The sequence below is a fragment of the Trematomus bernacchii genome, unplaced genomic scaffold (assembly GCF_902827165.1).
Source record: "Trematomus bernacchii unplaced genomic scaffold, fTreBer1.1, whole genome shotgun sequence".
Classification (NCBI taxonomy): Eukaryota; Metazoa; Chordata; class Actinopteri; order Perciformes; family Nototheniidae; genus Trematomus; species Trematomus bernacchii.
In genome coordinates this window covers 10016591-10042953 of record NW_022988043.1, presented here as the reverse complement: position 1 = coordinate 10042953, position 26363 = coordinate 10016591, and the positions used below count along the sequence as shown (strand labels likewise).

The following is a 26363-nucleotide window of genomic DNA, read 5'->3' as shown; positions in this document are numbered from 1 at the left end:
GTCTTTGTGTTGAAAAGCCCCTACAGACCCAAAAATAGGAACACCTACTGTAGCACATCACACACATCATAGTATTTATAAAAAGAATCTTACAAGTTGAAAAAAACATAATCTCTCAGCACTGAAGCCCTGTTCATAAAGAAAACATGTTTTTCTTATAACAAAGGAGACTAATAAATAAGCAATTTCTCACATTTGCAAAGCGGGAAAACCAGCGTTTTTAACATTGTAAATCAAAATGATTTAAACGGTTATTCAAATATTTGCCAATCATTTTTTGTTGATCAACTTGAAGATGGAGTTTTCTCATTTTAGTTTCACAACCATAACAAGCTCGAGTAGAGATTGTTTTGTCAAGCCATTATATAGAAGAAACATTCATGTTTAGGCCAAAACACAAGGCCTAAAAATGCTGAGGAAAGACTCATAAAAGCTATAGGCCTACTGAGTTTATGTGTCAGCAGATATATCACCACGACAACTGAGCAGACTGACCGTATTTTATGGTTGAAAGGTCTGGAAAATATTTTTTTTCAATTATTATGTTAAATGTGCATAAGGATGTCACTCAGAGTGGAATACAAATGATTAATTGTATTACAAGTTGTATTTCAAGTTTAAAGTATCACAAGTCACCCTCTCCCCTGACAGTGTTCAGACTTTGTGCATGGCCATATTTTCAACTTTTTACAGGGCATATGACCTGCTAAGAATCTTAAGTGACCAGCAAAATAAGTATGGATAAGCTTTTGTAATCCAGTCACAGTCTTAAATCAGAGGACTGTTACTCACAGGCTTGTGTTGTTCTGTTATGCAGTCCTGTAGCCGTATTTTGCCTTTATGTAAATAGTGTAAATAATCCCCATATATTAATACATATTGTGTCCAGAAGCAGCTGTGGATAAACTGATTGCTTCAAATTAATGGTGTGTGATCTTTTGTGTTGAAGCTATCCCAGCACCCAGATGGAGGGAGTTGGGGCTGTGCCAATGAATGAATGGAGTGACTTGCGGGAAGACGAATCCAGCAACTTCTCCATGGCTCTAATTTTGAACGCTCTTCATTGACTGCGCACGAGGAGGGGTGGGGGGTGGTGGGGGTTGTGCAGTATTGTGAGTTGAACAGCAGAGCCCCACTCTGGCTGAATGGGCATTGTCATCTGGATTTCTATGGCTAACCAAAATACTTTCTCCCGCCGTGGGGGTGTATGGATTCACGGTGGGAACGGCATGCATTACGCACAGCCGTGGAGCTCTCCTGCTCTACTCTGCACGCCATCACAACCCACTTGTCAGATGTTTTGTTTAAGAAAACACTTTAACTAAAGATTTCACACAATATATTCAGTTTAATCTTAATAAAATGACACAATATTGCATCTTCATATACAATGATCATTACATCAAACGTCAACAAACCAACAGAAAAAACAGTTTATTCCTAGAATTTCTGAAAACAAAAGAATTCCTGCAGTGACAAAGATGCAAAAACGTTGCAGGTTTTCAGTGCAGCCAAATAACGGACTGTAACATGTCATGTTTAACTCTACAGATCCCAGGCTGTCTGGAATATAAAGTCCAAAATTAGACTGCAGATTTAGGAACCGTCATAAACTTCTGAACAATACAAAACCTCTCTGAGATTTATTAGGGCTATGTGTACACCTTTCTTCTTCGAACTTTATTGCTATTAGACATTGTTTTGAGTCCTCAACATGTCGGCGTAATTCCACTAAAGGAAATGGGTCTCTGACTGTGGGAGTGCAATCATTCTGTTACTGTACAAGTGTGTGCTGACAATGCACATAAAGGCAAAACAACAGTGTAAATATTCGATGGCAAAAGCTCCTCTAAAAAAGAAAAAACTTTGCAGTTACAACGATAAACAACTGAAAACACTAATCATTTCATAGACTTACAAAAGCAGGTACCTAACAAATATACTCCTTTTTGTCGTGAGCTACCTCTTGTAGTTGATAGTCTTTTTTGATCTTCTGTAGATACAAAATAGGATTTATGAATTTGTGGTCCGAGCGTATTGAAAGGCCAGTTTAAAAACAGCAGGTGTGCTTCCTTTGATTTTCAGAGTTCAGATTTCAAAAAATAAAAACTGCAGGTGAAAAGGTCCGTAAAAAAAAAGTTTTTCACAAGCTGCAGGTCACTTTCACGCACCGCCAGATATGAGCCAACCACTACACGTAATTCCTCTTATCATAGTCCCCCCCGTTCGGCGTGGCTCTCTTCGTGGTCGGTGCGTACTTTACCGAGTATCCGGAGTTGCTGCTGGAGGGACAGGAGCAGCACAGCAGCGACCCCCCGATCAGCAGCATCGCTGAGGCAGCCCAGCCGATGTAGAGCGCGGCGCCGATCTCCCTCTTCTTGGATGATGGCACATGTGGGTTGTAAAAGTCTGTTATGATGCTGTTGGCCATCCAGCAGAGAGGCACGAGCACAAACAGACCACTGACGATGAAGGTGACCCCTCCGGCGTTCACAACCCGGGCTTTCACGTACTCCCCCTGGATACAGTTGGTGCACTGGGCCCCCGCAATCACAACCATGAGCCCCAGCACGCCCATCACCGAGGAGATGACCGTGAGCGCTCTGGCCGCCTGCAGGTCGTGGGTAAGGGCGAGGACGGAGTCGTGCATCTTGCACTGCATCTGGCCCGTACTCTGCACCACGCAGGTCATCCACAAGCCATCCCAGATTGTCTGAGCCACCACGATGTTGGCTTCGATGAAAGCCGTCACCTTCCACATGGGCAGCCCGCACGAAACCATCACTAGAAACGAGCCAAGTACGCACAGCGCTAGTCCCACGATCTCCAGTCCGGCCGACACCATTTTTGCTCTTTACGTTTAGTCAATTATATCTGAAACTTTTCAAACTCTCACCTGCTATATCTTCTACAGAGCACAGTGTCTTTTTGCTCTTAATCTCTTCGTTCTCGTCTGGATTTACAAGAGCCTCAATCGTTAGTTGCGCATCACTCACCACATTTACTTGGAGATGTAAGAGACAGCAGCTTCTAGGCTCTTTGTTAGTGAGGGGATGTGAAAACAACTGGAATCACACAGTAGCACCGGACCTCGGATATCTGCGGAGTGGGGGTGCATGGACTTGAAGAGAAACTTTGCTCCAATCAGCTGTCGCCGCATCCCGAAGGGACCAATGAAAACGCAGGGAAGTTGTGAGGCTGAATAAAGAGGTCCAGAGCGCATTGTGCGTTTGAACAGTTATTTACAATGAATACAGGGGCAGTAGAGGGGGTGAGGTCGCACGAGGGGTGTTGTAAGAGTATGGTGCAGCTGAAGCAGTAGGTGGGTGAATCATGGCACTTGTTATTGATTTTTCAGACACGGAGGCTAATGCACTTGTCTGCGGTATACATTGCGACATGCATGATGGTGTTAATTGGCTGTCTTAGAATGCCAGAAAAGAAACAAGAAAAGAAAATCTCATATCTATTCTAAATGTATCAATTTTGATTTAAAGCAGTTTTTGATTATTTTGTTTTCTTGGTCCCTGCAGAAACATGTACACAATCATTTGTTATGGGTATAAGGTAAGGTGGAGGACATGCATGCACCACCCACCATAGAATAGTTTGCGAAATGTAATGACTTTAATCCATGTAAACGCCTTATTATTCAAGTTTTATTTTATTATCAATTAATCTATATATTTTTGATATTTACCCTTATTTTAGATTTTGGAACCTTATATCGATGTAGGTTGTACATCGCCATTTCAAAAGTTCCTCATGTTTTTTTTTATAGCTATACTGTCTGTAAACTAAAGAGAGACTTTCAAATAAATGAACTTTAAAGGAGATATAGCCTATTATCACCTGCAAGTAGAATAACGTGGCATTCAATGGAAATATTATAATACAAGGATAGACATTTTTTTAGCCTATAAATGTTTACATTTTTAGGAATAGTACCTGTTTTACACTATTGGATAGCAAGTTATATAGGATGTGCAGTGGTTAATCAAATTGTAAATGGTTTTATATCAAACAGTACCTAGGCCTACATTTAACATTTCCCACGAACGCATGAGTCGACAGGGAAAACAACCCTTCACTGTTCGAATTGCTAAGAAACTGTATCACTCAGGCAGCCATGTTGGATCCACAAAGGGGTGGTGTTTGCTCCTCAGCCGTCCCGCAGGTTGAGCCGTAATGGCGTCAGTGGCGCAGCAGAGAGGCGTTGGAATGAAACGCTTGAGGGAGGAGGGTGGGCTCGCGGGGACGGTTTCCGGGTTTCCCTTCCTGGGCTGGGGCAGCGGCAAGAGGCAAAAAGGCTCCTGTCGATTAACAATCATTCAAAGTTACGTTCAGGTAAGGCACTGCTCAGAGGTTTGTTTGTATTTGTGTTTGCTTTGTTGAACCGTTTTAATGAGTCGGAGCAAGAGGAGAGGAAACACAGTAGTCAGTTGGCAACATGACACCATCGCGGTAACAACTGTTGCTAAAGTTTGACATGTAACGTGAACGAAGTTTCAGTGCTGTTTTACACTCAAACTCGGTTTATCCAATTCGATTTCAAAGAGCACTATCACAGTTTATTGATTTACGGTTTTAATCTGCATACGTACACATTATAATGTCATTGTCCCAGTTGATGTTTAGTGAACTCAGTCAGTGTTTGTCAGGCTGGGTGTGGTGGACATCCCAAACACAGAGGGCCTCACACACGTTTCAAACTCAGTGACTGAAGCATTGATTCATAAACTCCTCAATTATTTGACAAAATGTGCAAGTAAGTATTTCCTCCCGCTTCAATATTTCATAACAATGACGGTAGCTCAATACAAAATTGTAAAACACTTAGTGCTTTTGACGTAGTTTATTTCCCCATTGTTACTGTTCTTACTTGACAACTCCAGAGAAACCCTCTGCAAATCAATCGGCCTAAATACTCCTAAATCAACAGCACATTCAATCTACATTCACGTGCCTTTTGAAGCATTGACTTCCACACATTTCCTGTAAATCTCTTCTTGTGTAACATTCCTGAACTCTAAAATCTCTTTCTAACATCTGATTAATCAGTGACCTTTGATTGTAAAGGGCAATATGTGCAAAACAAATGTGTTTAGACAACTTCACAATAACAGTGGGAAACAATAACATATTCTCATTATGTGTCTGTCTAAGAAATGGCGGAGGGCCACTATTGAAGAGTTATCGTCCATCTTTGCTTGTGTTTACGACTCAGTGAAAACATGCATATTTCACATCCTTTTTTGCCGAGTGGTGAATGGGCTCGATGGCCGACTGTGTTAGCTGTAATCTCAGGCTGGCAGCTATACTCTTCTCTAGAAACAACTAGCTTTTTATCCAGCTGGACACAGACCAGTTTGCTATCAGAAGGGCAACATCTCTTAGTACTGAAAGACGTCTCGGGCCTCTGATCCAGCACCTTAACTGCTCTCTGACCTTTCCCCATCCCACAACCTTATCTCACTCACACTGGCCTGCACAGGAGTACTAGGGGAGACATATGTCTGACACTACAAGGGGATGTTTCCTCCTGTTTCACACTGTGATGTGAATGGACAAACAAAACGTGTTTCACATTGACAGACCCTAGTGGACTTGAACTATTGTCTCAGATTGCATTGTTTGAATAATGGTGTTACACAGCCGGATATTTATGTTCACTTGAAAACACCAGGAGAAGAAACGCATATTCAAAATAACTTTGAGTCCCACAAGTAGCAGATTTATTGTGCTAACATTGTAATATATATTGACATTTGATATACCTTCACCCACTCTGATGTAGTCAAGGAAATATGTTGGCTCTCACTAAATAGGCATAATGAAGCCGTGATAATGTCGGTTTAGGGCTACAACTTACTTTTATCGTCATAATTGAATAATTTGTCATTACAAACGATGATGATATTGTTGTTTATTTGTGGAAACTAGAAATGGTTTATAGATATAAAAAGTGTCTAAAGGAATGTCTGCTTCTGGGAAAAACAGCAAATGAAAAATTACAATTCAACATTGTCCAATGTGTTGATATAAAACAGATATATTAAAGTGGTATCTACTTTAATAAAAACAGTATGGATAAATCTCTTACGGGAGAGAACTTTATTCTGACTGACAAAATTATCTTATTGACCAACCTTAATATTCTTCTACAGATTAATCGTTTTGTATTTAAGAGTAACGCATTCTTTTTTTAAGAGGTGTCCATAAAAACCCAGCCATGTTTTAAATTCTTTGTTTTATGTGACCAAGAGCCCTGAAACAAAAATATATTAAAGATAGTTCTTATCATTAAGAAACTGGAACTTGATAATGTTTTGGCATTTCTGCTTAAAAAAACGACTTGCTGTATACATACAAATATTAAATGTTCGGTCATTTGAGAGTTTCTTACTTCAAAATATATATATATACAAAAATGCATTTTATATAACATTAAAGGCATTTGTGTTGCAATTCAAAACATGTCGTTCAATCTGGCTTTTATTTTTTCATTTGCAATATTCTCCCATTCAAATGCCTATTTACAAAACATAATTATACCATTCCCCTGCCAGAAACGGGCATAGAGATTAAAAAAGTATATGACCTGCACCTTTACCCACACTACATTGTTAGTTTCACAATGAATTAAGAGTTCACTTTCACCTCAACCTCATCGTTCTGAACGGCAGCCAACAGTGTGAGTAGCTTTGTGTTGGTATAACATTTTGTTTCTGTATGACTAGTTATTTCCTCGCCTGTCCCCATCATCATAAACGGTCCATCCTGTGCTTTATTCTCTGTTTTTGTTATGATCAGGCCTGCTGGTTTCCTCATGGACAAAAGAGTTTTTCATTCCGTTTATTGTAGCTTTATCCTCTCATTGGGCTCATTTGATAAAGTTTTTCTAAAATATCCCAGCTTAAAAAAGAGTATCATATTATTTTTCTTGCTCACAACCATTACCTTTGACCCCCTACTTAATTACAGCCAAGCCCCCCTGTTTATGTGTTGCTGTATGTGTCTTTACATGTGTCAACATAACCTTATTATGCTGAGAAGCTCTCAGTTCCCCGTTTCTTTGATCAGGTGCCAGTACATTTACATTTTTGTTGTTGTGCCACAGAGTCAACTTAATCTCCATGGTATGAAATGATTGTTTCAATGTTTCCAATAAGAGCAGAAAGGCTTTTATCCATGGAAAGTGTGTGTAAGCACCCTTGACACAGCCTATCGGGAAGGGGAATAGTTCCACCAGCACTGCGTCCCCTTCATGGCTTCACTTAAACCAATAAGTCAACTGTAAATGCATCACGTGCCAAGAACTTTGGCTGTATTAAGGTGGCATTTTTCCCTTTTGGCTCCAAACTGTTTAATCTCCCCCACGTCTGGCCTGTTGATTAGCTGTATGTGTGTGTAAGCAGCACAGCTGCCCGGCCGATTAAATGGCCATTATTAAGAGCGTATTATTGAAATGTGCCTCCTGCCTGTCTGTCCTGTAGTGTTGTCTTTGTGATATTACAACTGCGATATTGGAAAGGTTTAATTAATCTGCCTCCCGGAATAATGCTGGTTCCCACAGAGCTTGTAGAGGAATAAAACTTGGAGTGTGTATGATACGCATGAATTCACCTGTGTGGGCTGATACATTAAAGTAGAGGTTCCTTAATAATGAAAGTCAATTAATCATCCACTTTGTTGTGTTTTTAGGGCTGAACTAAACGATTAAGCCAAACTATATCTTGTGGCTCTTGGGATGGTCAATTATCACTCTGCTCCAAACTTGTTATTTAGTGACACTGTGAGATGGACATTTTACTTTTTGGTTAGTTGATTGACATTTATGTTTTCTTAGATAAATGTCTCAACAACTTTTCAATAGTCTGCCATGACAATTGGTAAACGTTCCCCACAGAATGCATGTTGGTAACCTGGGTGAAAATGGTCGTGAAAGTTGGTAAACATGGTAAACAATGAATCATACATCTTAAAGAAAATATAACGAAATCTATCGATCATACTTTTTTGGAGACCAAGTTTACATATTCAGTGCTTTTACCCCCCCTTAATTTTTTCAAAGGCCTTATAGCCTGTCTGTCTAACTGGATTCACCTTCAGACCTTTACAGTGCTACCCTGGCAACCCTTAACCCTATGTTATTGGCCTCTCGCCTTGCTGTCCTAACATGTGGTCGGACCTGATTCTGGTCAGGGGTGAGGCACGTGTTCTCCCTCCTCCCCAAGCTGAGCTGCCCTGTATTGGAAAGGTTTCAGGAACCAGAAGGATAAACAGCCATTGTTCTCCCTGGGGCTCGGTGAAACCACCCTGTCAGTATGAGAGATCTCTGCCCAATTTCATGTAGATACAGAGGGCCCCCCGACTACCATCTAATACATTTACCAGTGTGAGATGGTCCCCCAAATGTCCAAAACTGTGTGTTTGTTGCATTCCAATGGAAACAGGTCAATCCAGATTCCCATGCCACCTCTTTTCCTCATTACAAAACCAGAGTGCATCTCCGTTTGGCAGCGCACGGCAGCCTGCCTCTTTCTAATGCTTATCACACTCCACCTGTCAAGAGCCAGTGTGCTGGTGATAAAATGGAGCCTGTTCTTCCTGCTCACTCATTATGGAGCTAATTTATCATGTTGGCTTGTTGCTCTGTCGTCTGCTCTGGGTCATAGAGTGGGGCATGAGCATAGGGTACATACGACCGTTAAATGGCAGTCTGGGAACACACTTGTTGCCCTAAGCTCTTAATCTGTCCTCCTTCCGTGAGATAGTGCTAAAGAACAGTGCAGTCGGCAGCCCCATCGTGGACTCAATGTACAGAGTTGGTACAACATAAATACTGTGACGTGGGGTTTGCTTTTGTGATAGTACTTCAGAAGCTGTAGGACAAACTGTGATTTTCTCGACTTGAAAAAACATTGAAATATAAAACGTAATAGCCCATTTAAACAGGTTCAAATCAAGATTTTTCTCTTGCCGTTAACTACTTAACTACATTCATATTTCTTCCAGGAAAAAGTTCCCTTGGTGGTCCACCGAAAGGGGAGGGACTTCAGCTCTCTTAATGGATGTCTTGAGGCATTTGGCAGCTTAATTACATCAAAACTTAACATTGCCAAATAAATATGTCTACCTTGAATTGGAAAACGGTCAATAATATTTGAAAATCAAAAAGAAATGGGTGTAAAATGAACGAAGGAAGAAGAGCTAATCGTACCTTGTGTGTGTTTTGTAGAGCAACAATGGCTGGTTTCACAAAAGATTTGCTACCATGTCATGACTTTATGAGTGCATATAGTGTTTTTTCCTCTAAAGCTCTATGATTAATTATACTTTAGATAGATTAAACATCACTTCTTGATCTTGAATGAATTCTTGAGAAAGATTCTAATCAAATGCCACATATAAGGATTCTTTTCTGTGATCGAGTGGGAAGGTACTGTTTTTAAGTTTATTTATCTGATTTCAATCACTCAACCATATCTCTGTATTTCACCAGCAGGCTTGTTGATCCCGTAAACAGCAGAGATGTCTCAGTCTGGAGAGAAAGGGAAGGTGAGTATCAGCCTGAAAAGTCCACACGGTTTTAAAACTAAACTATGACCGATCTACAGAGTATTCAAGAGGGGTTTCTAATAAGGCAGAGGTGATTAAGACTCGTGGAACTTGTAATCTCATGCACACACACTCACACAGGCATCCAGAGAGGAAATCCTGTATACATGTGTAAGTGTTTCACGGCTAGTCTTTATTGCCCGCAGGAATTTGTTAATGTGTATTTCCATCAATCTTACTCATATACACTCACTTGCACCTTTCCTCACCTTAAATACAATTTATAAAAATATCTGGGAGTGACAGGAACAAGTAGTAAGACATATAAACGACTAAACACTAATATTAAATACATATTGTGTAATTTATTCTGAGTTCTTAATATCACTAGTTCAATACTTCTGTATTAACTGCAGTGTTGATGATTTGTTTGTCGTTTCTTCTCCACAGTTCCCCGATGCAACAGGTTATGTTGGGTTTGCTAACCTCCCTAACCAAGTGCACCGAAAATCAGTGAAAAAAGGGTTTGAATTCACCCTAATGGTTGTAGGTGAGTGATCCCTTTTTTCATTTAATGTAGACTATATGACCTCTTTAGAGAATAGAGCTTCATTCTCCATTCTCTTTGTATTTCCAGGGGAGTCTGGCTTGGGAAAATCAACACTTATAAACAGCCTGTTCCTCACTGATCTGTACCCTGAACGCTGCATCCCTGGTGCCGCAGGTAACCTCCCCACTACATACACATGCATACATATACACCAATATGCACACTGTAATATTAGAGAAATGTCTGCTGCAAAGTCTCCAGCAGCGCATTATTTCAAGAGGAATGTTGGGAATGCCTTAGTCTCAGAATACGACCATGCCCTTCTTATGACTTGACTTAGGTTAGGACTTGTTCTGGCTTGAAAACTATTACAGAGGCCCTCCTAGGTCTTGTTTGTGAGGATAAGAAAAAGCATATTTTGACTTTTAGACGTCAAAACCTATGATTTCATTATTTAAGGTACTTCCACCTTCTTTAAGAGGTTGTGGCAGCTCAGTGGCTTGTGTTAGCACATAGCTCAGGCAGGCATTTTGGACGTCAATGTACCACTTGGGTACTGAGGTGTTTTCTCTGTTATGCCCCCATCGATTATTCTTTCATTCTACTTCACAGAGAAGATCGAGAGGACGGTGCAGATTGAGGCATCAACCGTGGAGATCGAGGAGAGAGGAGTGAAGCTTCGCCTCACAGTGGTTGACACCCCTGGATACGGCGATGCCATCAACAGCCAGGACTGGTGTGTTTATGTGCCGAGGAGGACTTGGGAGTGATTAAGACTCGTGAAATGTTTCCTGTCCAGCCTGCTCTCTCATCCTTCCCTCCTGTTCTTAACTACTCCTGTTCTCGAGTTTCACTTCAAACTCCCTATTTACTACCTCTCCTCCCTCTGCATTCCCTCGGTCTAGATGTGTGTGTGTGTGTGTGCCTTTTTGTTTGCCTGTATGCCATTCTCCAGTGCCAGTTGCGTCAATGTAGCCTCTTTCCAAGAACCATTTCCTGTTTATTGTCCTGTACTTTTCTCTCCTTGACCCACATACTGTCCTACAAGGCTACCCAAAAGAGAAAATTGAAATAACAGAAAAACATCCCCTTTGCACTCTTTAGTCAGAAAGTGTTTGAAATAGGAGAAATTCAGGGTTTTACTTTTGTAATTAAGGTCTTATATTGCGGCAATCAAAGCAATTTGTGGCACAGCTATCTTCCTTGATAGCCTTCAAAATGACGTGTATGATTTCCTTTTCTCTATTGTCATTGTCAGTGTTGATGTTAAAATTGTGTTTACATGGACATTTGGTGCAATTAAGGAGGTTTGCGTCTATTTTTCTACTTGTTTGTCTCTAATTGCAGCTTCAAGACCATCATCCAGTACATTGACAATCAGTTTGAGCGATACCTCCACGATGAGAGCGGGCTGAACCGAAGACACATTGTGGACAACAGGGTGCACTGCTGCTTCTACTTCATATCTCCATTTGGACACGGGTAAACAAACATACTCTGTGAGGGATGTTATATCTACCCATCTGTGGTTTAACCGGGTCTATTCTGTACATTCAGAAAGACGAGAACTCTCCTAAAACAACTACAAGGCAAAAAATCTGCATGTTGGATGATTGAAAATAAAGCACTCTTGCTAACTAGTGTAGTTGCACAATAACTATATTGTAGCTAGCAGTGGCTAGCCTAAACTTCCAACATTGAGAAACAATTATAACCGTTTTGTTCCTATAATTTTTAAAATAGGCTATTTTCTCTTAACTGCAATTTCTGATCTATCTGACCAAATGTACTTATTAAACTTAGCAGTGACTTTGGCTTTGTTTCCCATTAATTTAACATTACATAATTCAGTGTTATCACCTCACCTCAACATCATCTCCTTCTATGTCTGCTGTCCTCTGTTTTCCACAGTGTCCTTATTGTTCTTTGTCTCCATTGTGATATTTTTCTTCTTTAGTCTGAAGCCTCTGGATGTGGAGTTCATGAAGGCTATCCACAGCAAAGTAAACATTGTTCCAGTCATCGCCAAGGCTGACACACTGACACTGAGGGAGAGGGATCGCCTGAAGAGAAGGGTGAGTCTGATATGCACACACACCTGCACACAAACAATTTGGATCTAAATGGCCGTCCACTGTTTTCTAGGTGTAAGCATCTTTGCATTCAGAATTGATTCTTGGCACCAGGCGAAAGCTGGAATGCCCAATTACTTGAATGTTTGAGACTTTTGAGGTGCGTTATGTGTTTGTTTTAGTCCCATCTGCAGTTATGTGGTTTATTCATTAAACAGTGGATCACTGAATGATGCAGATGTACTTGAAATATCAAAATCACTTATTCATCCTTTTTGGCAGCGTGCTATGACACATCTGTGTTCATGTCTACTTCCCTGTTTAATTACAGAGATTTATGTCTTACACTTTGTGATACTGCAAAGTAGAGGGAGGGCCAACATAAGAGAGGAAACATTAGGAGGGACCTACATAGGAAAAGTGTGTTAGAGGCAGCACATCTCATCCAGACTCAACCCATCCCAGATACTTCCTGTTGGAAGCGACCCAAGTGTCTACACACTCCTCAGCTTCCTAATGTCCAGCGGGGAAAGACACAATAGTGCAAAACAAGACGCATACACCTCACTGCAACCACTACTCTTCTCAACGTACAACTTTGAAAATTAGTTGGACACTAGATATGTGTAACATTTAACAGATTCTTCCTTGGCCCATGCTACAGACTTCTACAAAATGTCACGCAAAGTGGTCTATGAGATAGTCAGTAAAACTGCTGACAAACAGAAAAAGAAGAGGTAATTATTTGGAAAGAAATGCAAGGCTAACACTGGCAATTGCTTTGTTCAGTGCTTTGACTGGATTCATGAATCCAGCTCAATGAATCTAACAATCAACGATTAGTGGCCACTATTTTATATTCTCTTAAGTATTTAAGTCATTTCATAAGTAAAACTGCTCTATTTAAATGCAGTCCTCCTACCATTAACCATCAAGTACTGAAAGTTGGATTGGGCATTTTTACCCCAAAAATATTTCAGGCAGTGTTCGTGCTGTTGTTGTAAATGACTTTTTCCCTTATGATTTTTAATTGGAAGTCAGCCTGTCTCCACCTGGCTGTTGGGGCCCAGACCGCCCACCTGCCCGTCATTCAGCTCTCGGAGCCGGTGGTCTGGCTGAGTGTCAGCAGGCTGACTGGAGTCCAGCCCTCTGCCCTTCAGCAGGAGTCTTTGTTAGATGCTCCCACAGCCCCATTGTTTGGATCTGCTGATGCAGCATCTTGGGGAGACAGGATCAACCTTTCAGGACACACGTAGTGTTCTTTACTGAGTTTCCTAAAACAAGATTGATGTGCTTCATTAGTGCAATAAAATACAGGAACTCTATCTATTCTGTTTATGCGCACGTATGTAAGTTGCTCCGACATCAAAGGGTCAATCTCTAAACTGCTTTGTCCTGAAGGGACCTGCCAGTTGAATTGTACAGTTGTTTTGTGATTTTACCTTCCGCAAACCTTCTGTGTGTTCCTCTGGCACTTAAGATGAACAAAACCGTGTTTCCTGCAACCACTGACCTCCGCCCCAATCTGCAGAAAACCCCCATGCTTGTTAACTCTCTACCTCAGCTGGCAGCATGCAGTGGGTCAGCTGTCTTGATTATAGACATACCTTGATTTTGTTTATGTTATGCTTTTCAATCAAATCACTGATGCTGTAAAAACGTGGCCGATATCAGTGAATAGTAAACTCTAAAAGTGGGGCAGCTGTAACATTATCTCTCTGATCTGCCTTCTTTACTGTCCATAGCACTATCTGTTTAAAAGAGTTTGTTCACATGCTCCGCTAAGTGTTCCCCTAACAAACATTTCTACTGTACACTTAGGAGCTGCCCAGTTTAACAAAATGATCAAACTCACTTAAATAGGTCCACACACAAACACCCGCACACTACCCACATCTATTTGTTTTCTATTCTAAGCAGTGAAAAAACATGTTTATTTCCAGATATACTGTACTGAAAAATAGTTTAAATTTGTTTTAACTCTGTCTGATGATAGTGAATTCCTGGACAAGCGATTATTGCCAGGAAATGCAGAGGGTTAATTGAGCTATCTGCTTCACATTTAGAAACCGCACCATGTGTCCCTTAGGAGGGCATATTACCTCCTGTTGGGGCACATTTTGGGGAATTTCTGACATATAGACTTTCATCGGCTAGTTCACAACGTCACTTAAGTCTGGCCTTTGTCATCGTTTTGATTGTCAGAGCCTTAGTGGCACAAATTACAAAAGTGCTATTAATATTTTAACAATTCGAGTTCCTACAAAAAACATGGGTTGACATCTGATTATTTAGACAATGTTAACTATTGAAAAATGTGCTCTTAGATTTCCTGCCCTTACTGATTTATCGCAGTAGTCTGATTTCTTGTGTGCATGTAATTGCAGTCATTGTAAATAGTAAGTGTCATAGTAATGCTCCATTAATCTCTTTTAAGTGTCTCTCGAAAGAACAAATGTATCATGCTCGACTATTTGTTGGTTCGATCAGATTAGTTGAAGTGGCTCTTAGGTATACGTGCCTGAGTCCGCCCATACAGTCCGGTACAGTCGAGCCTTCCTTTGAGGTCAGAGCTGCAGCCGCCAAGAAGCTGCCACTGAGCTGAGTGCTGGAGGATGATTGATAACCCCCAGCGTTTCTCCCACAGTATTTATTAGTGGTTTTTTTTTGCATGGTACTTTCTCACCATTTCTCACCATTTGTCTTAGTAAATTGGACCCCCACCCACCCCCCAGGTCTCTCAAGTATTGGCCAGTCTTTCTACTTTTTATGAGGGGGAAACAGCTTGTACAGAACAATATGAGTTTCCTGCAATGTGTCGAAACTGTTCCACTGACAAGACACAACTTGCTGCCCTGCGCAGCTCCGGCTCACGGACAAAGTTAACAAACCTCCCATCATTAAGCTTTCATCCCCTTTAGTTCTGCTCGCCTGCCCGGTCCTTCCTCTCCTGGCAGTGCCTCACTCACCTCTTTCTTCCTCTGCGTCTTTGTGTCCTCTTTTTTTTTTTATTTGCTCTAATGCCAATTTCCTCCGCTGGGGTGATGTGGACTCTAGCTCATAAGTTGCCCTGAGGAGGGTATATTGAGGGACTGATCCTCTCAGTCTGGGACCTAACAGTCATATCCTGTGCAGGGCTTTAGTCTCAAACGGCATCATTGGATGTTTTCTGTTTGAACCCAGAGGACCAAACACAGCTGGTTTGAACTGGAATCCTGATGAAAGCAAAAAACGCAAAAATGCCTCCTTTTGTCTGAACAGGAGAGTGCTTTTGTGTCGTGTTTTCCTGCATATGATGTGATTAGTCAATTGAAAATGATTCTGTACTCTCATTTAATTCCTTTTTTGTGTCAAGATTTCTCAGTTTCAGCTTCTCAAATGTGAAGATTTGCTGCTATTGTTGACGTTTGTGTTTGTTGAGTGAACAACTTGACACAGTCAGACAGGACAAAACGTTGTACTCTAGGAGATTAGGATGGAATGATAAACGGAGAATATAATAATGCAACTATCAGCAATAATGTACAGAATATGTTGTTAAAACCCTTTCTTATTAGATAAGCTGTAGGAAAGTTGTCTTGAACTTCTTTAGTAATGAGGAAAGGTTAGCAGAAGTATTTTAGCCACCAATGTTGACATCAATCTATGTGATATCTCAGAGGTCAGCAGTGTCTGGAGAACCCAGTTGCTCAGATCAGCCTCTTTTCCTCCCTCCACTCCCCTCTCTCTTCCTCCCTTCTGTCTTCCCTGGTCATCCTTCTCCTTACCTCTCACAACCTGTTGTCCCTCCCTGTTTATCTCTGCTCTCATGTGTGTCATGCAGATCCCTCCCTCATGTTTGTCTCGTCAGCAGCTACATTTCATCCCCAGCCAAGGCTCTATCACAGTTTCCCCCTCATTGTCTGACTTACTGTCTTCTCTCACTGCCCTCCACCATACTCCTGCTGTGTGAACCAGCTCTACGCCCCCGCTGCACACATTTATCAGTTTAGACTGCTCGTACCGGCCTGTATTGTCACCAGGTTTCCTTAAAAAGCAATAACTGAAAGTGAACATTGAATTGAGCTAGAGAAAAAATAATTATGATGCACGTTAAGAAGGCGGATCAACGATATGTAATCATGTGAGTTGGATGTTTCACTCCATTTTAATGTTTTTTCTTTGAACATGCCTTGGCAGGCGCCCCATGTATAGAGGTTGAGTGGTGATTACTTGACTGCTCCTGTGTGTGTGTGAAAAGGTTAGTGTTAGTCCCTTGTCAGCCTATACCGGGGTCTTTTCCTGCCAGTGTTTCAAACACGCGGATATATTTATTTTTCTGCCCCCCAGCAGTCATTGTGCCAGAGCATGCTCCAAGTCTGAGCAGATTTTAAAACAATAAATATGCGTTTTTCCTCATTGAGCGGGCAGCTCTATTACACACAATCATCTGTTCTCAAGTGAAGAAAGTACAAGCTGGCCACAGTGGGAAAACAGCAGGTTTCCTTGTTAATGGGCCAACCTGAAAAGATGGCTTCCGGACTTTGCCGTGCTGCTAATGAGTCACTTTTTGCTCTTGAGTTGGCTGTTGAGACCCTTTTGATTACCAGACCGAGTCACTAAAGCCTGATGTGTGGTTGAAATCCTAAACTCACAGTGTCCCCTGTAAATCTCACTAAGATACAAGATTACATGAATAGCTCAATTGTTCCTCCCCATGCTCCTTGATCAGAGGGAGAGGTGGGTGGTCTTAACTGTACTAATACTTAGCCCAGACAATAGGTATGTGTGTGTGTGTGTGTTCATGCAAGTGTGTTGTTCACCATAACTCATATGATGCCTGAGCGTTGCCATGGTTTTGCTTACTTCCTCTGTACTTTCCGTCAGTGCCTCCAGTCTCTGGTTGTTCCAGTCTGGACCCTGAGTCTCAGACTCTGACTGAATAATATATCTGGATTGTGTTTCTGTGCAAGTAGACTTTAATCCTGCTAACAGGAAAGTATTGTTTTCCCGTATGCTGCTGCGTGTGTGAGTCTTTATTGTATGAGAACTTTTAGAAGGATTTGCCATGTAGATGTTTTGTAGAACATCCTCTATCTGCGGTGATCCACCGGCCTCCTGGAGTTACAAAGCTCCGGACATGTAACATGTAAACTGTTCTCATACCCCCAACGGCAGATTATACCAGTTCACAAAGTGAGGCAACTGTTAGCTATATTTATGTGAAAGTCTGTGTGTGTTTGTGTATGTGTCTGGGAGGCTGGTATTAGGTCTAAATCCCTCGGACCCCCTCTGATCAGGTATTGTTTGGGCTCTCTCACCCCCTCAGACTCCTTGCAGGCAGGAGAGAGCCGGTTACTTGAAAGGCGTTTCCTGGCAAGAGAGAAGCATTTGTTCTGGTGTCTTAAAGTTAGCAAGTTTGGAAACTAAAGAATAGACGTAGGAATCAGCTTTTTCTTTTCATGTTGCAGACCTCTTTTACTTGTCTTTTAATCTTGTAATTGGGATATGTAATATGTTTTGTTAACAATATTAATGACAGTGACACGCAGCTCAGATCTCTTCACTCAGGGTAAATATTTGTAGTTCTTTATAGATTATCTTAAAAACCACGTAGAATAGAATTGGGAGGGATGAAACCCTCTTCAATGGTCACACATGCAGAGCACACAGCACACAGCACACAGCACACACGGTGACATTTGTTCTCTGCTTTTAACCCATCCTAGTACCAGGAGTCTAGTACTAGGAGCAGTGAAGCTTCGTGTGAGAAACCCTCTGAATTGTTTTTAAAAGAGTCTTATTGGAGCAACCTCGATACTTGAAGACTTTCTACCAGTCTAGACTGAGATCTATGACTGGAGATGCTGGTACTTGCCACAGTTTTATTATTCTTTATCAAAAGGTGTTCTTGCCCTTTATGTGAGAAGAGTTTGTATTGCGAACAAGGAAATGGACAAAACACTTTTACAGCATAAATGTCTTACTGGAGCGGTGTTGAATACTGAGGATGATGACATTTCTTACTTCATTGTTTAACCTCTTCAACACTCCTTGATTTTAACTTTTTATTACAATGAACTCTTCCTGTTGCATTTGTCGGTAACATATCATCTAAAGCCAGGCCTTTGCTCTGAAGTTCAGAGATTTCTGTGTCTATGAAATGGATTTAAAATGTGCAAAGTAATCAGTAAATGTATTAAGTGATATGTAGACGCATAGTTGGTTCAACAGGAGTCTAATAAGGAATAGAGGCACCCAGCAGAACAGATTTCACGCTCACCATGGCCAGGATTTTCCTTTAAACTCTCCAGTCTTGGAAAAAGAGGGCCCCTGTCCCTTAAGGAGTTTTGTCTGTATGAAACAAGGTTTAAAAGCGACTGAAAGCTGATCAGATCTACTATTTCTAATGGCAATGATGCCCCGTTTCATTCCCATGGACACTCTGCAGAAGCTGGCAGTCAGCTGTGAGGTTACATAACCGTTACGTCAACGTGCTGCTGCTCTAGTCCTGATCCTTGCTCTTCCCAATCAGGGTTGATTAGTGTCGTGATGCAGTTTCATTGTGTGTTTTTTTTCTCTCTCTGCATTGTTGATGTCCTGAGAATGCTCTGGTACATGTTTCTACTTCCAAGTATTGTTCCCTGTTTAAGTTTAATGGATACAATCGCCATGCCAGGCCAGAGGAGGCTCAGCTCTGACCTCAACAGTCACACTACAACTGTATTATTGGGAGTGTGTTTTTGTGCATGTGGTTTGTTACCTGTTGCACGTCAGCGCTGCAGGTCTCACCACAATCCTCTCTTTTGTCTCTTTGCTCTTTTTCTTAAGCATTCATTTGTTTTGTGCCATTGTTGTTTCGTCCAGAATCCATGGGTCATTGCTTAGAAGGTGTTTGAGTCATACATATTTTTGTGGGTTTGCTTGTGAGAATGAACAAATCTTGTAAACATTATTTCCACGACAGGTAGATGTGATGGGACGGTTTATCCCATAATGATGGGTTTGCACCCCGTTTCATTATGATTGGTGGTTTTGGTTAAACTTGCTGTGCATTTGATGAAAAACTGCTTAGCCACGTCTCTCACGACTTCACCCTGTGTAATTATATCTATGTATAGACCTGCGGGTACGCTATATTTGGGCTACACATCACCACTGCAGTATATTTAATACTGGTGTTCCTAGAATTGAACAAGCTTAACTAACTTCTATAATTTCTAATCTATTTTCTAGCTGGACAACATCAGCTTCCACCCTCTGACTTATCATAACTGCCCCAAATGACGAAATAATTTCCAAAAACTATTTACATTTAGAAATGTGAGCCAGAAACATGAGGCGATAAATCTTAGGCTTCCTTTTCTAATTAAGACTGAGGCAGAGTGTTGTGTGGCATTGTTTGTCCGCCGCCCTACCGCATTGAGCGGACCTGCACGGCCAACCATAACAGCAGAGGGAGGGGCGGGGGTGGGGGGTGTATTATAACCGGACAGGATGGTCATAAAATCAAAATGGCACCCACTGCCAACATCTCTGTGCCAACAAAAATACACAATTCTGAGAAGTAGGTAGGTGGAACATTAGGGATTACGGCCTACATTGTGCGCAGTAAATCAACAGGAGACAACAGGGATTTGGAACAGGCTGAGATGATGCTTGAGAGGTTTGATTATAGGTGTCAGGCTGTACTAAGCACATGTTAGGAACAGAATAAGTCCAGGTAAACAGCCATTTTAAAGCTTTTGGTTTACCAAAGTCTGGAAACAGATGATGGCAGACAATAGACTGCTGTTTGTGTGATGACCATATTACAGTGTGGTTTGCATTCATTCAATGTTACATGGCCTTTGCTTTTATCCCTCTTTTATGACCTTTTTGAGTTTCTCTACCTTATCTACTTGTTTGTTTCATTTTTTCCTGCCATTGTGTCACGCGTGTTTATTTTCCCACTTTCAGAGTTTCCCAAAATTCTTCGTGCTCTGCCCCACCAGAGCGATGTTTATTCAGCCTCCCTGTTCGACAGATCCGTAAATCGTGTGTGTTTGAGTGACTGAGGGAAGAAAGAGGCTCTGGTCCTGAGTCACGCTTTCTTATGACTCCTGCAAAGTCTGTTTGTTTTCAGATCTGCCCCACAACAATACCCGAGACCCCCGCACACACACTATCTCGCACACACTGCGCACAGAGCTCACTGAGAAAACAAGCGGCAGCCATAACAAGGGCTCAAACAGGACCTGCGCTCTGCAGGAAAACCTGCGCTCACTTCCCAGGCTCCTGGCTGACGGACCACTGTCCTTTTATACATTACAGAACATGAAAGTCCCCAAAAAGTCAGGAAAACACATTTGACATTTTTTGGCTCCATTTACATAAGACCACATTGTGGATTTAAAAAACCTGCTCTCGAGAAAACAAAAGAAAAATGCAGCTTTGATGTTTAGAATAATAAATACTGACATCTGTCCCAGAGGTAGCGGGGAAGAAAGCTCCTTTGTCTTAACTTGTTTCTTCACCGGTCAGCCTCTAAATAAAGGAGGGTGAGAACTTAGTTTCTGACCCTTGAACACGCAGACCTGGTATTTTTTTTGCCTGTCTAACCGTTCTGTCTCAACCCTCTTTTTCTCCATGGGGGGCTTTAATTAAATGTGTTGCTGCAACAACTGCTCCTCACTCATACCCTCCTATTAGTCTATACAGCTCTCTTACTTTCTGTTTGTGGTCTACAGTGGCAGCTGTTATTTAGTCCACATGACTCTCAGTTTACAGTGAATACACACATATTATATATTGATTTAGATGTATTGCGGACACCTGTGCCATGCTGGAATTGGCTGTAGCTTTCAGTGACTTGAAGTAGTCTATTAATATATATGATAAAACTCTAAATACATACACTAACAGTACAAGTACAAGAACAGGTATATTATGGATGAGTATCTGAAAAAAGAAATACTATATATATATTATGAGCATATACTGCATAAGAATCAAGCATGCAAATGAAATTCAATGGTAAAAAAGGTTTATTGAAAGATATTTCAAACAAGAAAAGTCTAATTTGATTGTTTCTTAAATGGCTCTCTAGATCCTTGGTTTCTGGACTACAAATTGAGAATAGAAGAGTGAAGTTGCCCCTCTTGTAGTGTCTGCAGTGACAGGAGCACGTCATCGGGTCAGGATGAAGTCACAACATGCCCACTCACCCTATGTTTCTCTTTTTTCTACCGCTCAGATCCTGGATGAGATTGCAGAGCACGGGATCAGAATCTATCAGCTACCTGATGCCGACTCTGACGAGGATGAAGAGTTTAAAGAGCAGACCAGAGTCCTGAAGGTGAGAAAGGGACACACAGCTGTTGGCTGATACACAACCACAGACACTTTTCTCTGCTAATTTATTGATGGATACCATTCTCCTCCTCATAAACCTCACTTCCCTTCACTAACTCTCTCCGACACCTTTTATTTTCCATATCTCTTCATCTGATTGTTTCTCTCTGGGCGCCTCTGTTCTTTATCTTCTACACCCAGGCGAGCATTCCCTTTGCCGTGATTGGCTCCAACCAACTGATTGAGGTGAAGGGGAAGAAGATCCGCGGTCGTCTCTACCCCTGGGGAGTTGTTGAAGTGGAGAACCCCGATCACAATGACTTCCTCAAACTGCGCACCATGCTTGTGTGAGTCTCGCTGGCAATAAAACGTGTTAAGTAATAGGATTTTCGGAAGGAAAGTCTTTTTAAAACCTCGAAAAAAACTTCATCCTCATTAAGCGGTTTGTAAATGGCCCTGAAGAAAATCGAACAGGGAAGCTCTACTGCCTCCCAGTGTATGAAGAAATGATTACATGTTTGTGTGTTTGTTGCAGGACCCACATGCAAGACCTGCAGGAGGTCACTCAGGATCTGCATTATGAGAACTTCCGCTCAGAGAGGCTGAAGACATCGGGAAAGTGAGTAGCTGATTCATTTCATGTAAACTGCACATGAGCTGCTCTATTAGTTCAGAGTTTTAGCTCAAATGTTTGGTTTCTCTGCAGGGCTGCGGATGAGGACGAGGTGGATAAAGACCAGATCCTGCTACAGAAAGAGGCCGAGGTAAGAACACACAGCTTCTCAGGTCACTTTGTGCTTAAAAATGGTTTTGCTTGATCCAAAAACAAGTGGATGGCTGTCCGTTCACATATTGCAAACTCCTAAAACCGATCAAAGGACACATTTTTCTAAGGATTATAATACATAATCACATGAATTGATGTATGTTAAAGAGGGAGCTGTTAGTTAGTTAGTAGTATTAAGTTGTGTTTGTCACCTGAACAAATCCTTTTGAAAACTTGGTAATATTGCTGCATGCACTGGTAAATGACTGTTACTAATGGAAGGTGATCCTAGCGCCAGTATTTATTTGGCTTCAACTAGCAAATCCACCATCAAATATCCTTGTATAATTAACCGTATGCCGCTGTCAGTGTACATAGGAGCATGTGAGTTTAGTATGAAGACTTATCCTTTAAAAACACAGGACCTGGTTACCTGGTGCCGTATGTAGTGAAGTGTAAATGCAGACTCACTCTGACTGTAGGAAATCTGCCTTGTCATCTTTTCCATTTCGTCATTATACCTTTACCTAGTTTTACTGGCTTTAATTTATTTTGCAACTCGTATGTTAGAAAGAGAAAAAAGTCCTACTTACTTCCACTTCACTATCTCCCATATGTTTTGTTTACATTGTTGTGCCATGGAGCCTGCATGCCACCAGACAATAACCTGTTCCCTGATTGTTCCTGATTGGCCTGTTTGTGTTGCTGCTGCTCCATAGTGAGAGGGTGGGGTCCAATCAGATCTGTTTGTAAACAATGTGCCCAGGCAGGATATGCCATCACTTCCTGTCGGGATGTCCTGGCCTGTTTAAATGGTGGGAATGACCTCAGTTATGTGAAGAGTCGGAAACACGCATCTACAGAGACAGTGGTCCATTTGTTGATGTGTTTTCAGGGTTTGAAGGGAGGAGAGATTACATTAACTGATGTTACTGTGCTTCTATATAAAGGATGGAGCTATTTAATTTGGACTTATTATATAAAAAGAAGTAGACAAGTGTTACGCTTTCATTTAATTAATTGAAATAAATGGTGTGTGGTATTGCATTACATTACATGTCATGATTTGTTAGACGCTTTTATCCAAAGCGACTTACATACATTCAGTACTGTGGACAATCCCCACAGGAGCAATTTGGGGTGAAGTGTCTTGCCCAGGGACTTGCGTGTGCATGTAAGCTGTCAAATGTGTCTCCCTATGTACATTTGAATTGGAATCATATCCAAAAAAATGCTACGACTGAAGTTTATTATGAAAAATACCAAGTTTCCCATTTTTTTATATTTTAGTAGTTTTGTTAAAAATAGAAAGAAAACCCACTAATTATTAAGAAATTAAAAGAGCCTTTAATTAAGCTTGACCCTTGATTACTTTTAATACATATTACATGAGTAATCTTATATTATTTACATTAAAGCTGTATATGTAGTTTTTATAAGTAAAATAAATAAACCTCTGAAGATGATTAGGCGGTTCTGTTCTCTACCACAAGATGGCGCTATACATCAGTGAGTGTTTTTATTTAACACCGTGCATCATGATCGTTTTAAAAGCTTTACATCCTTGTAACCCGAGTTACAGAGTTGTATTTAGAACAATCACTTATTTATGAGCCAATTGCTTTTAGTTATTTGCTTTTACTCTGTAACTCGGGATTGGACATTTGTATTCCAACGATTATTTATTTATTGTTGATTGATTTTATGCTTCATTCATTTTTAAACACGTGATTTTATGCTTCATTCATTTTTAAACACGTATTAATTTCCTATCGCATCCGCTTTCTGATATAAATATAGATTTGCCTCTTGATTTAATTTAGATTTCAGTTTACCCTGTATTTTGAAAATCTCAACTATAACACTTTGTCCATGGGATATTTTTCCTTTTGTCTTTAATTGCCAAGTGTTCTTGTGTTGTTGTTTTTGCACCAATCAGTCAGCATATTGTTTCTATGTTTGTCTCTCTATAGATTGCACTTCCTTTGTTTGTTTGTTCAGTTGTTCAGTTATTGTGGTTTGCCTTCAGACGTGGCTGAATGTGTACTAAAACTCAGAATCATGCTGGTCCTTTAAAAACACAGACATCTGACTGGTTAAATCTTGAAGGGCAAATTCATAATCACCCTAACTGTTGAAATTGTAAACCACTTTAATGAACTATTCTACTACTTTGTCATGAGGAGTTCACATTTTCTTTTTCAGTTTTACTTTAAAGACACACACACAAGGTCTGAAATGATCATCAACTCGTAGTTATAAAGTCAAACCGCAAGATTTAATCGGCAGACGTCTGTGTTTTAGCTTTCTTTGTTTGAATATGTTTTGAGAGAATCAATAAATGAAGTAAAGGAACAACATTTAAATCTATTGATGTGAAAATTATAATGGCTTCCTGAAAATAAAAACTAAATTTTTGTGTTTCTTCTCCTTCTGTAGCTGAGACGCATGCAGCAGATGATCGCTCAGATGCAGGCACAGATGAAGATGAAATCAGACGAGTGAAAGAGTTGCAGCAGAAGGGAAACACACTGATCCCAACCCACCCACACAATTGTATACGTATATACACACACACACACACACACACACACACACACACACACACACACACACACACACACACACACACCTCTAAATCCATCCCTGCCTGCTGTCGCGCTGCAGATCCACAGAGAGAGCAAATATCTAGATCACATCATTTTTGTAAGCACACCTCTTTCCCTTCTCTTCCTCTTCTTCTTGTTCCCTCCAAACGTCCGTCATTATCATGAATATATCTATTATTTTTAGTCTTTGATTCTATGAATGACTCCACAGAGCCGCGAGTGACAATGGTACTAAGAGTTTTTGCCAACACACTATCATGTTTACAAAAGTATATATGTATGAATTATGCATTTCGCTCAAGTCCAAGCTTCAGATGGCATCATTTTCCATTTATTTTGTTATCGGGGTAAGACTGTTTTGAACGTATTTAACTAACAATTTAGTAAAGCTGTTTGCAACTCATATTCATTTTAGAGTGATCATATGAGTGAATCAGTAGCCTCTCGATAGGTTCAGTGCCTTGATTGCGTCTGATAATGCAATAACTATAAATATTACTAAATTTTCAGATAAGTGTGTTTTATAAATGAGGTTTACTGTCTATGCAGAGAACGAGAAATGCTTTCTTCTTAATTGTTTTCAACTTTTGTAGCCAACGTTACACACCTACTTCTAAAGTTTACTTTGCTTTAGGCTGGAAATCTACGATATGCAAGTAACCAAACTAATTTAGTTAGAATAAGAAACAACACGGCTTTAGGATCATGTTATAGCTGAAGTGAAATGCCATGTTGTTAATATTTTTGTATTTATTATCAAGAGATGCAGGATCTTTAAAGTCAGTGCCAAACTACAGACTGTTCTTACACTATTCACTCCGGTAACTTAATGTGTGCATATTTGCTTCAGTGATGTCATTTAATGTGTGAACATATTATTTGTACGCTCCATGTGCAGCCTTCCATCACACTGTATTTTGGCTGTCCAATTTTAAATCAAGTACTTAATATCAACTTACTTAAAATGTACCTCTTATGTGTAAACACCTTTTGTTTAGCAGTGCCGTCTAACTGTGCTTTGATTGATCTGATGTTGGCATTATTATGTTTTCCAGTCTATTGCTCTTATATGCAAATCTGTCTATTGAACTTATTTTAAACACACATACCTGCTATATCTTAACTATATCTCAGTATAGACTTGTTTTTAAGACGTAAACATTTTTTTGTATTTCTCTCTTGAATACATTTGTTAAGAGAATAAAAAGTTGACACTTGTGAAATCTGGAGTAACTTGTGAATTATGTTTTTATTTAAAGGTTTGGTATTTTATTGTTAATAGTGTTTGTTAAAAGTAAAAATGGACATGATCAGTGATTCGAATTGACTCATGGGCACAGTGACTTCTGCTCATGAGTTGCATGAGTTTATTTCTGGTGTTTTTGACTTGAGATTTCACGAGGTGGTAAAATAAGTATTTAGCATTAAATTGTTGGCATGTTTTCATTGATTTTTGTTCAGTCTTCTTAAGAAAGTCTGAGAGTTACCAAAAT

The 26363-nt window shown here is 40.5% G+C and overlaps 2 protein-coding genes across 3 annotated transcripts; one reads left to right on the top strand and one right to left on the bottom strand.

Moving 5' to 3' along the window:
- Nucleotides 1-1328: 1328 nt before the first annotated feature.
- cldn5a (claudin 5a) lies at nt 1329-3221 on the bottom strand. The gene has a single exon (XM_034118471.1). The coding sequence runs from the start codon at nt 2843-2845 to the stop codon at nt 2192-2194; it is 654 nt and encodes a 217-aa protein (XP_033974362.1). The 5' UTR covers nt 2846-3221; the 3' UTR covers nt 1329-2191.
- Nucleotides 3222-4186: 965 nt separating this feature from the next.
- On the top strand, nt 4187-26099 carry zgc:63587 (uncharacterized protein LOC393431 homolog). Of its 2 annotated transcripts, none has more exons than XM_034118553.1 (12): nt 4187-4347; nt 9509-9561; nt 10012-10111; nt 10199-10285; nt 10724-10847; nt 11459-11593; nt 12069-12186; nt 21398-21499; nt 21697-21842; nt 22031-22114; nt 22202-22259; nt 24701-26099. In XM_034118553.1, exons 2-12 carry the CDS (start codon nt 9535-9537, stop codon nt 24764-24766), a joined length of 1047 nt encoding a protein of 348 aa, XP_033974444.1. In that variant the 5' UTR covers nt 4187-4347; nt 9509-9534; the 3' UTR covers nt 24767-26099. The 2 variants fall into 2 exon arrangements, with proteins under 2 accessions (XP_033974444.1, XP_033974445.1); XM_034118554.1 differs by having other exon boundaries at nt 4252-4347; nt 9506-9561.
- Nucleotides 26100-26363: the final 264 nt, after the last annotated feature.

Bases quoted from the DNA above. Each gene is read 5' to 3' on its own strand.
- cldn5a (XM_034118471.1), bottom strand. From the start codon at position 2,845: ATGGTGTCGGCCGGACTGGAGATCGTGGGACTAGCGCTGTGCGTACTT.
- zgc:63587 (XM_034118553.1), top strand. From the start codon at position 9,535: ATGTCTCAGTCTGGAGAGAAAGGGAAG. The intron at 10,112-10,198 runs GTGAGTGATCCC...TTGTATTTCCAG, and splicing joins ATTCACCCTAATGGTTGTAG to GGGAGTCTGGCTTGGGAAAA. The intron at 22,260-24,700 runs GTAAGAACACAC...CTCCTTCTGTAG, and splicing joins TGCTACAGAAAGAGGCCGAG to CTGAGACGCATGCAGCAGAT.